This window comes from Otolemur garnettii, unplaced genomic scaffold (assembly GCF_000181295.1).
Source record: "Otolemur garnettii isolate 467f Iridium unplaced genomic scaffold, OtoGar3 scaffold00007, whole genome shotgun sequence".
Taxonomy (NCBI): domain Eukaryota; kingdom Metazoa; phylum Chordata; class Mammalia; order Primates; family Galagidae; genus Otolemur; species Otolemur garnettii.
Genome location: NW_003852402.1, coordinates 162,811 through 173,832, shown reverse-complemented (window position 1 = coordinate 173,832; position 11,022 = coordinate 162,811). Strand labels below are relative to the sequence as shown.

Sequence of the window (11,022 nt, the reverse complement as noted above, 5' to 3'; positions counted from 1 at the left end):
GCCTGTAGTCCCAGCTACTTGGGAGGCTGAGGCAGGAGACTCGCTTGAGCCCAGGAGTTGGAGGTTGCTATAAGCTGTGGTGCCATGGCACTCTGCCCAAGGGGATAGCTTGAGGTTCTGTCTCAAAAAAAAAAAAAAGAATGGAGGCACTGCTGGAGTGCATCCGGCACTGGGACTCATCCCTGTCCTCTCCATGTCTGTCATTGCACCACACCCACACAAAGGAACTGCAATACCACAACCCCCACTGGACCCAGAAGTATAGCCATGACCTCTGCACAGATGGGATTTTGCTCCCAGGACTGAGGGAGCTGACATGCATGCTCCTGGGACCTGAAAGCAGGCTGCCAGAAGCCTACCACCAGTGGCAATCTCCTCTTGTGCAAAGCCACACCATGGCATCCACAAACATCCTCAGCCTAGGCCACTGAGGCACTTAAAGACATTGCTGAGGCCAGGCATGGTGGCTCATGCCTGTAATCCCAGCACTTGGGAGGCCGAGGGGGGTGGGTCGCCTGAGCTCAGGAGTTTGAGACTAGCCTGAGCAAGAGTGAGACTCCCATCTCTAAAAAATAGCTAGACATTGTGGCAGGCGTCGCTACTTAGGAGGATGAGGCAAGAGAATCCCTTAAGCCCAAGAGTTTGAGGTTGCTGCGAGCTGTAACGCCATGGCACTCTACCCAGGGCGACAAAGTGAGACTCTGTCTCAAAAAAAAAAAAAAAATGCTGTTATTGATTCCAGCCAGCTAAAGAAGACATACTACATTAAAGCACCCAATCAGAACCAAGGCAAAGTATATTACTCAACCAATGTGGTAGGTCATACCTACATGAATAAAAAGTCCTTCCCAGGGGCAGTGCCTGTGGTTCAGTGGGTAGGGCGCCGGCCTCATATATCAAGGGTGGCGGGTTCAAACCTGGCCCCAGCCAAACTGCAGCAACAACAACCAAAAAATAGCCAGGCGTTGTGGTGGGCATCTGTAGTCTCAGCTACTTGGGAGGCTGAGGCAAGAGAATTGCCTAAACCCAGGAGTTGGAGGTTGCTGTGAGCTGTGTGATACCATGTCACTCTATTAAGGGCAATAATAATAAAAAAAAGTCCTTTCCTACAAAAGCTACCTCATAGAATTGGAAAAGGTGACTATTTCATTAGATGTGCAGATATCAATGTATGGAGACAAGAAACATGAGAAAGGATAGCTGGGTGTGGGGGCCTGGGTCCCCACAACCTTTGCTAGGATCTGCATTGAGGGAAGTTGATGAAAGAAAAGTTCTTCTTTGTGGAGGATACAAGCACTGGCCAGTCTGTTTTTTAAAAGTCAGACCATCATTCTTCATTGTACCCATGTCATCAACGTCAGTTATCTCAGGTGAAATATCTGATGGAAGCCTGTGAAAGGCTTACACTAAACCAGCAGCATCTCAAGTGCAGCCATCAAGTACAGCCCTGGACCATGCTCCCATAGGTCTCTTTATGAGATCTAAAATTGTAAAACATGTTGACAACATATTGCATAAACTTAGAGTTATTCAAAGCAAGGTGCCCCAAGTAATCATTAACAGTCAGAAGAAGGGAAACAAAGGAAAGGAAAATCAGGGAAGCGCCTGTGGCTCAAAGAGTGGGCCACTGGCCCCCTGTACCAGGGGTGGCGGGTTGAAGCCCAGCCCTGGCCAAAACTGGGGGGAAAAAAAAAAGGAAAATCATGCAGGGACACCATTTGATTATAATTTACACTTTACAAATTGGGGATAAACTTGCCTAACTCGCTTCAGTGATTTCTATCTATGTCTGGGCAGAACTTGGGTGATGGTAATCTTTGGTTGCTAGGCATTCCGTTCTCAGCCACCAGATAACAATCACGTCACTTGTGGTACCTGAAGTGTGTGTATGTTGGGGGGTGGGGCTGAAGGATCCTGGACTCTGGTCAACAAGACCCCTAGAATTCTAATCCTGAGCCTGCCAGGTGCCAGACATTCTGTGTAGATCACCAGGCTATTGCTAACCTTGAGGAGTTTGAGGAACTTAGACTCTATTAACAAGCCCTCCAGAAATGTCTGGCCTAAACTACACTACAAACCTAACTCCACAGTTGGGCATTGTGGTGGGCACCCGTAGTCCTAATTACTCAGGAGGCTGAGGCAAGGGGATCGCTTGAGCCCAAGAGTTTGAGGTTGCTGTAAGCTATGATGCCATGGCACTACCAAGGGTGACAAAGTGAGACTTCATCTCAAAAAAAAAAAAGAAAAAGAAAAAATAAAAGGCAGCACCCACAGCTTAGTGGGTAGGCTGCCAGCCACATACACCAAGGCTGATGAGTTTGAACCTGGCCTGGGCCAGCTAAAACAACAATGACAACTGCAACAACAAAGCAATAAAAAATAGCCAGGGGTTGTGGTGGGCACCTGTAGTCCCAGCTACTTGGGAGGCTGAGGCAAGAGAATCACTTAAGCCTAAGAGTGTGAGGTTGCTGTGAGCTGTGACGCCACAGCCCTCTACCCAGGGTGACAGCTTGAGACTCTTTCTCAAAAAAAAAAAAAGGAAGAAAGAAACATGAAAAAGCAAGGAAATGACATCTCCAAAGGAACACAATTATTCTCCAGTAATAAGCCCCAAAGGAAAAAAAATTCATAAAATGCCAGAAAAGGAATTCAGAATAGTGATCTTAAGGAAACCCAGTGAGACTCAAGGAAATACATATAGGCAATTCAAAGAAATCAGAAAAACAATTCATGATCTGAATGAAAAATTCATACAAGACACTTGTTCAATGATGACAGCTGGGACCGTGTGCAATGTGTCCAATTCCTCTTACCCATCACACATTTGCTAGTATTGGGATGGGGGTGTTAGTATTTAATTTCTTTCTGTACCAGTTAGCACTCTGCTGTCACAACCAACCTATAGAAACTAGCTTTGGGTGACTTAACCAAAAGGAAAGTTATTATCAGGGTGTTGGGGACTCCCAGAGTCAAAAAGAAGGCAGAAAAAGGGGCACTAAAGAGGGGCTGTGAACCCCCTTGAGGGGTGGGAGGGCAGCAGCTCCTCCCCTTAGCCCAGTCTAGCTCTGCTGCGGACAGATGAACCTGATGTCACCCTCCCTTGGTGGCTCCTCAACACCTTGACAGCCTCTTCCTGGTGTGTGGTAAGCAGAGGGACTGATCGTCCTATGGAATCACCAACAAGGAATTGATAGGAGGGAGGCTCTGGATCCAATGGCTAATGTGGCCACTGGTTCCATATTTTTAGCTGGCCCAGGCTGGGTTTGAACCTGCCCCAGCCTCCGTGTATGTGGCTGGCACCGTAACCACTGTGATACTGGTGGCCGAGCCAGGTTCCACATTTTTATTGTCTGCAACATGACTGAGAAGTATTTCCATTCCTGCTGTGGAATCTTGGATCTGACCACTCCAAAACTGCCTCCTTCTTTAAGGGACTGGGAGTGCATCAGCTTGGATGACCCCTGGAGAGGTCTCTGGGCCTGTCCTGAGGGAAGGGACCCAGTTTTCCCTCATCTCCCTTATCCCAGTGTGCCTGAAAGGCTGCAGGAGTTGGGGGCAAGCAACAAAACACTGTTCATGTGGAGATAGCTCATGCTTCAGCTCCTGAGGAGAGAGCCAAGGAAGCCAGAGAGAGTACAAATAAGTGCACTGTCCATTCATTACAGCTGCTGCGCTGAACTAGGCCCAGGCTGGCAAAGGATGTATCAGACACCAGATATAGGCAGTGTGCAGGGCACAATGAGGGGTGAGGTTTACAGTGGAGCTCAACACCCAGAGCTAAAATACGTGATTTGCACTAGCAGAGAGAACAACGTGGGGCGTGGACACCCCATAGACAGCTCTGCTTACCTGGGACTGAGATGAACAGGGTTGCTGTAAAGAGTGAGTACACAGTACTTTGTAATGGATATATTCAGAAGAGGGGTATTTAAACATTATTCCATGGAAACAGTCCCTTCACTCCCCCTTCTGGTCACTTGGGGCCAATGCGCAAAGAAGCAAGAGAGGAAGAAGGGGGGATTTCTTCCCAGCAGGCACTGCCTTTCTCCTGTCCTTCCTGCCATCCGGATAACTCCTTTTCCTTCCTAAAGCACCTGAAGGGAACCACAGAATCAACATGTTTGTTTGTTCTGCCCATTCGAAAACACACTCAACTCCTTCCAGGAGACACGGGCATCCCTGAGGAAGCCACTCCATGGGAATGTAAAGCTGTAAGCCCGATGAATTATTTTAGCCTCATAAGGAAAGGTGTTGTTTTTTAAATTAACAGTCCTGGCCCAGTGCAGAGGCTCATGCCTGTAATCTCAGCACTGTGGGTGAATTGCTTGAGCTCAGGAGTTCAACAGCCTGAACAAGAGTGAGTCCCTGTCTCTACTAAAAATAGACAAACTAGTGGGGCGTGGTGGCAGATGCCTGTAGTCCCAGCTACTCACGAGTCTGGGGCAGGAGGATCACTTGAGCCCAGGAGTTTGAGGTTTCTGTGAGCTATGATGATGGCACTCTACCCAGGGTGACAGAGACTCTGTCTCAAAAAAATAAAATAAATCAACAGTTGTAGGGAAGTGCTGGGACATTGTGGACACAGTAACAGCAATGTGTGTGCAGATGTGCATCTGTGTATGTCTCCTTGCACATGTAGACACATGTATGTGTATATGCCTTGTGCATACACTTGGGTGAGTGCCTGTACTTGTATGTGCCTGTATGCACATGCACAAGTGTCTAGGTGCACGTGTGTGTGTGTGTGTATATATATATATATATGTATGCATGCATATACATGAATATATGTGCCTGTATGAAGAAGGTGCATTGGGCTAAAACAGCTAAAAGGAGTAACAAGCACTTCTGCATGAAAGCGAATCATAGCAAAACAGAAAGAGGAATGGGAGGTGGGGGGTCTTGCTTTTCTCTCCAACCCTGGATGCAGAGGGTGAGTCTGAACAGTCCTCCTCAGAGCTCACGCAGCAGGGAAGCATCCCTAACTGGTTCAATTATCCTCCACCCTCACCCCCTGATTATGTTCTTGGATGACCAGGTACTTATCCTTTGCAGCATTAATATGGTTAGATTTTTATTGAAATACAAAATACACAGTGGCATCATAAAGTGTGCACATCTTATGTGTGTGACTTTACACAAATACATACGTATGCATCATATTACAACCCCCAAATCAAGACAGAGAACATTTGTAGTAGCACCCCCAAGTTCTCTGGTGTCCTTGCTCAGAAATTCATTATCCATGCAACCCACCCTACAAGGGACTTCTATTACGCTGAAATCCCATGTGCATCTGACCTTCCAAGACTAAGCTGATTCCCCTTGCTAGACTATGAGCACTGCATGTGTGTGGGGTCTTCTCTGACAACTCCATGCCCAGCACTACATGGTGTTGGTGAACAAACATGGTGGGATTAACACAGCAATGCACACTGTTCAAGTGAAAGGAGCTAATGCTGCAGAGTTGGAAAAGGTGCCTGCAGGTTGTACCCAGGTATTAGTATTCATTTAGTTCTTGCTGGAGAGTTTGGACTTTCAGTGTGATACATGGATCATGAACATGTTTCAGTTTATCTGTCTTCACCCTGAACTACGGCATTATTTGGGCCCAACACCTTCACTCAGACCACAAGTGCCTCAGTGTCTTCCTTGTGCCAACATCAGTGCTGGGTGCCCCAAGGGAACTATTACCCTACTGGTAACTCCTAGACACAGCAGGATTTGCGGTATTGTCAATTTAGCCCCTCAACTAGTTTAGCAGTGATTAAAGATTGCATGGTGAACATGAAGGGTCTTCAGCACACTGTCTGACGCCTCAGACAGGTGCTCATGCATTCTCGTTCTCTCTCTCAGGTGCATTCCAGCAGGGCTCCTTTTGGCTACAAGTAACAGCCCACTGGCAGTGGCTTAAACAGTTTATTTCCTTAACACCTGGAGCTCTCCAGGCAGCTGAAGACACTTCTTTACCTGCTGTGTGTCCAGTCAGGGCTGGTGACTCTGCTGCCGCATGGTCCTCACCCTGCCACCCCAATCTTTCACTGCCAGGACTCTTGGTTACATTCTACTCCTAGACCAACCATCAGATTGTTACTGGCTCAGACTGGTCACTAACCTGGGACAGGGAGAGGCTGCAACCTCAAGGTCAAGGAGACTTTGCCCATTACTGAAAAAGTGGGGGCCTATTGGTAAGGGTGTGGCTGCTTGGTAGGCAATGAAGTGTTTGCCATGGGGAGGTGTCTGTACACCTATTCAGTGACCCTCTCAGCCAACACCAAGGGGGTGCTTGGTGTGTGACTTGCCATCAGGGCACACATGTGGGCCTGACGTCAGCACACTTTGCACACAAACACAGGCAGGTGGTCAGGAGGTCCCTCACTGCAAAGGAGGCCAGTAGTGGAGGCAAAATATTGCTGGTGGAAGGAACAGCCATGCCAGCCCACCAAGACTGAGAGGGCTTCAGGGCAAAGTGGGCCACCATCAGGAGTTTGGATTTTATTCTGAGTATAATAAGAAGCTGTGGAGCTTTGAGCAGGGATACATGCTCAAATCCAACCTGACAGACGTTTGTAAGAGATCGCTGTGCCTGCTGGGTGGAGAATGGCTCGTGTCAAAGATGAAGCTAGAGACAGGAAACGTGTGCATAGACGAGATCCTCAGGAGGGTGGAAGTGCCAACAGGTTTATCTCGGGAGCTGCCCATGTGCCTTCCTAGGGGCTCACAAGGCCCCCAGCCCCTCCTACCTGAAATATGCAACTCATCACCTGCCTTCAGACAGCTTGGCCGTATAGCTCCTCCCAGGGGAAAATCTGTCTCCCCAGGTGCTCTGCATCTCCCAGATCTTCTGGCCACCTGCCCTCACCCTCACCGCCCTATTCCTGGCCCTGCTCCCATGAGTGGATGTGCCTGCACTCTTGCAGCTCATGTATGCAGATCATCACGGCGGTGAGGCAGCCTCTGGGCCCTTTCTCTGCCTCAGTTTTCTCATTTGTATCACAGGTAACCATAGGTTACCTCAGGGGGTTACTACAGGAGTAGATGAATTATCACACCTGTAAGTCTCAGCTGGTGTTATTACATTATCAGGTACATGCCTCCATACATCTGTACTCCCCCACACTCACAGCAACGAGCCATTATGTGTGGGCAGGTGAGGGGCCCTACGCTGGCCACAGGGTTGCCCCTGTGGACTGGGCTGGTGCCCTCAGGCCCAGGGGTCTGGGCAGTGGCAGCAGGCTGGGTAGGGGGCGCAGCCAGGCCGGCAGCAGATCTGCAGGGTCGGGTCCTCACCCTGGGCTATCTGGCTGGGGCCAAAGGTCATAGCTGCATCGAACTGGGCCTTGAGCAGCTGAAGCTGCTTCACTGCATGCAGCACCTCTGGAGTGACAGTGGTCACACCCCCCAGAAGGTTGTAGTTCTCACCAGGGTCCTTGGACAGGTCATAGATCAATGGGGGCTCGTGAGCAGTCAGGGGGCTGGTGGCATGGCAGGCAGGGTCTGCGGTGGTGTCGCTGTGGGCAGAGCCTGGGGAGGGGTCAACTCTGGGCACAGGGCAAGAGCAAAAGGAGGGGCCAGGGTTCTGGGCTACTTTGGGGGGCAGCAGGGCTGAGGAGAGGGCTCCAGGTCGGGGGAGTTACCCTGGGTGAAGAAGTGAGCCTTGTACTTCCCACTCCGCACAGCAAAGACCCCACGGACCTCATCTGGGTAGGCCGGGTAGAGGAAGAGAGACTGCCGAGGGCTCTGGGGAGAAGTTGGGGGTCACAGGGCGGGAAGGGCCGCAGCACTGCACACACTGGAGCAGCAGCCCTGTGTTAGGCCCTGGAGGCAGTTATTTCTTGCCTACCCAGGAACTCCCGGGGTTGTGCCATTTGGAAGCCACTCAACAAAGGAGCAGAAGCACACTCACACCTCAGGGCAGGGCCAAGACCAGGGGCTGAGGAGCCAGGATCAGGGATCACTGGCCCTACCTTGCCTGTGCCCAACAGCAGGGGGCTGAGGTCAAAGCCATCCAAGGTGACGTTGGGCAGTGGGGCCCCAGTCAGGGCTGCCAGAGTAGGCAGTAGGTCCAGGGTGCTGGCTAGCTCATGGGTCACACCTGGGGTAAGAGAGTTGTTTGGTCACTCAGTTCACCATCAATATTGGGGAGATGGGGCCAGGAGTATGCAAGGAGAGGCTCTGAGGACTGACCTGGAGTGATGTGGCCTGGCCAGAAGGCCAAGGCAGGCTCCCGGACACCCCCCTCAAAGGTCGTTCCCTTTCCACATCGCAAAAGGCCAGAGCAGCCACCTCGGGACATGCGCATCGTCTCAGGTCTGGGAGACAGAAGGAGGCCATCAGGGCCCCTGACACAGTGATGGTGACCACTAGCTCCAAACCTTACCCAGAGATGACCAGCATGTGCCTGTTTATACCCATGGCCTACCAAGACCAGCACCTTTGAGCATGTGGGGCTCCCAGCCTCCTGACTATGCTTACGGGTCACTGTGACGTGGTGAGAATCTCCTAAGAACCATTATCCCACTATGTCTGTGCGCAAACCCAGAGCTCCAGTCTGGGGCAACAGTGAGCACCCTGTGCCCCTGCTGGCATACCCATTGTCTGCAGTGAAGATGACCACGGTCTCTTCAAGCAGGCCGAGGTCCTCCATGGCCGTCATCAGGGCCCCTACAGCTGCATCCAGCTCCATCAGGGAATCCCCAAATGGCCCACGGCCTGAGTGCTCTGCAAAGCTCTGCCCACTGAACTGGGGGTAATGGGTGTGCTGGAGGGAAAGACTGGAGTTAGTGTCATCAGGGGACACAAGCAGCCAGAGGGTGGTGCTGGGACCACTCACGTGGGAGGCGTAGTACAGGAAGAATGGGCGACCCTGGCGCTGGGCATCGGTCATGAGGTCACGGGCAAAAGCTACGTAGCGGGCCTCCAAGCCTGGCAGCCAGGGAGGCTGCACCTCCACAGTCAGGTTGGCCAACAGGGGGATGGGGACCAGGCCCTGGTCACAGCCGCCATCACAGGGGGTGGCCGGTGGGAAGCAGGTCAGGTTCTGGCAGGGGCCCTGAGGGGGCAGCTTCAGTGAGGATCTGGGCTGGGGGAGGGCTGGGGGAAGGTCAAGAGTCAGGGGATTTGTGGGAGAAGGGTGGGCAGGGTGGCTAAGGGCTCTGCAGTTCCTACCTGATCATGAGAGTAGGGGATGCCTAGGAATCGATGGAAGCCATGATGGGGGGGCAGGAAGATCCCCTCTGGCCCCACGCCAAGATGCCACTTGCCGGCCATTCCTGTGAGATAACCTTTGGCAGCCAGGACCTCTGCCAGGGTCACCTCTTCTAGGGGCAGGCCCCCCTGGGAGCTAGGCTTCAGGACTCCAGGGTACATGCCCATCCGAACTGGGAGCCGACCGGTCAAGAGGGCAGCCCTGCAGAACAAGTCCCCAAGCCCATCAGACAGACTGAGACAAACTCAGGGTGGGGTTAGAAATGTGGACTTCCCCATAGAGAATGACGTTTCTCCTCCCCTACTGCAATCCAAAGTGAATCAGTGGGAGGGAAGGATGGGCCAGGTGGGGTTGGGGTGAGGGTCCTCTGCTTACCGAGAGGGTGTGCACAGAGACACGGGCACATAAAAATCTGTGAACCGCAGCCCCCCTGCAGCCAGCTGGTCCAGGTTGGGAGTGGTGGAACTAGGGTGCCCATAGGAGCCCAAGTCTCCATAGCCCAGGTCGTCAGCAAAGATCAACACGACATTAGGTGGGCTGGCAGTGGCCAAGCCCGCCACCAAGGCCAGAAGGAAGGCCCCCAGTGCCCTCATGGCACACGACACAGTGGGCCTGACCCAAGAGACCCTTGAGAGGGAAGACAAATCGGCTCCAGCAGGCTCTTTCTCTGAGACCCTGGACCCGGGTACCACCAAGACTCTGGACCCGGGCACCAACCTCCCCCACACCTCTGACCCCGAACCCGGACCCGGGGGGGCCCCAACTCCGCGACCTCGGACTCGGGCACTACCACCCCCCGGGACCCCAGACCTATATTCCGCGACTCTGACCACTCGCTTCCTGAAACTTCCGAAGAACTAACACAACCTGGGAGGCCGTAGCCTGGGTCCCGGCTCAGGTTCCAGGCCCAGGGGCAGAAGTCACATGACACTGACCAGCGGCGTCCTCGGCGTTGGGATCAGGGCTGGACAGAGCCGGTGAGGGGCCAGTCGCAGACAGCAGGCGCTTCCGCCTCAGCCCCGACCCAACCCGTGTCGCAGTGACGCGCGCGACGCGACGCTAGGGCGGGCCGGGCGGAGCCGGGGCGGGGCTGGGAGTGGGTGGTGCGGGCGCTGTTGCACGCGGGCAACCTCGCCCTTCTCTGCACCCCAGACCGTTGGTTCAGGGCGGTGCAGGGCGGGGCGGAGGACAGACCCCGTGCCCGCCGGGAACACTGACGGGGGCGGAGACAGGGGCGGGGCCGAGGCGGGCGGGAACAGAGTCGAGCGTGGCTGGGCGGGAGCGTGGCGGGGCCGCGCGGGGTGGCAGGCGCTACCGAGCCAAGGGACTCACAGGGTACGCCTGTGGGTGTCGGGTGTGCGGCGCTCTCCTGTTGTTCCTCTTCCTGGGTTCGGATCCAGGGTTCAGTGGTTGTCCAGAATCCTTTCGGACAAACCTGCGATGCAAGAGACCTGGGGAGGGATCTTCTTTAAAAGACCTGAGCGTTGGCTCGGCGCCTGTGGCTCAAGTGGCTAAGGCGCCAGCCACATACACCTAAGGTGGCGGGTTCGAATCCAGCCCGGACCCGCCAAACAACAATAATGGCTGCAACCAAAAAATAGCTGGGCGTTGTGGTGGGCGCCTGTGGTCCCAGCTACTTGGGAGGCTGAGGCAGGAGACTCGCTTGAGCCCAGGAGTTGGAGGTTGCTGTGAGCAGTGAAGCCATAGCACTCTACCCAGGGGGACAGCTTGAGGCTCTGTCTCAAAAAAAAAAAAAAAAAAGACCTGAGCGTTGGGAGGTGCCTGTGGCTCAAAGGAGTAGGGTGCCGACCCCA

At 53.2% G+C, this 11,022-nt stretch overlaps 1 protein-coding gene across 2 annotated transcripts; it reads right to left on the bottom strand.

Moving 5' to 3' along the window:
- Positions 1-5,086: 5,086 nt before the first annotated feature.
- Positions 5,087-10,224, bottom strand: ARSA (arylsulfatase A). Of its 2 annotated transcripts, XM_023509376.1 has the most exons (9): positions 9,584-10,224; positions 9,169-9,409; positions 8,834-9,052; positions 8,592-8,761; positions 8,188-8,312; positions 7,968-8,095; positions 7,638-7,740; positions 7,423-7,524; positions 5,087-6,743 (listed from the first exon to the last, which is right to left on the bottom strand). In XM_023509376.1, the coding sequence occupies exons 1-9, from the start codon at positions 9,799-9,801 to the stop codon at positions 6,496-6,498; spliced, it is 1,554 nt and encodes a 517-aa protein (XP_023365144.1). In that variant the 5' UTR covers positions 9,802-10,224; the 3' UTR covers positions 5,087-6,495. The 2 variants fall into 2 exon arrangements, with proteins under 2 accessions (XP_023365144.1, XP_023365145.1); XM_023509377.1 differs by lacking the exon at positions 5,087-6,743 and having other exon boundaries at positions 7,056-7,524.
- Between the last annotated feature and the right edge of the window lie 798 nt (positions 10,225-11,022).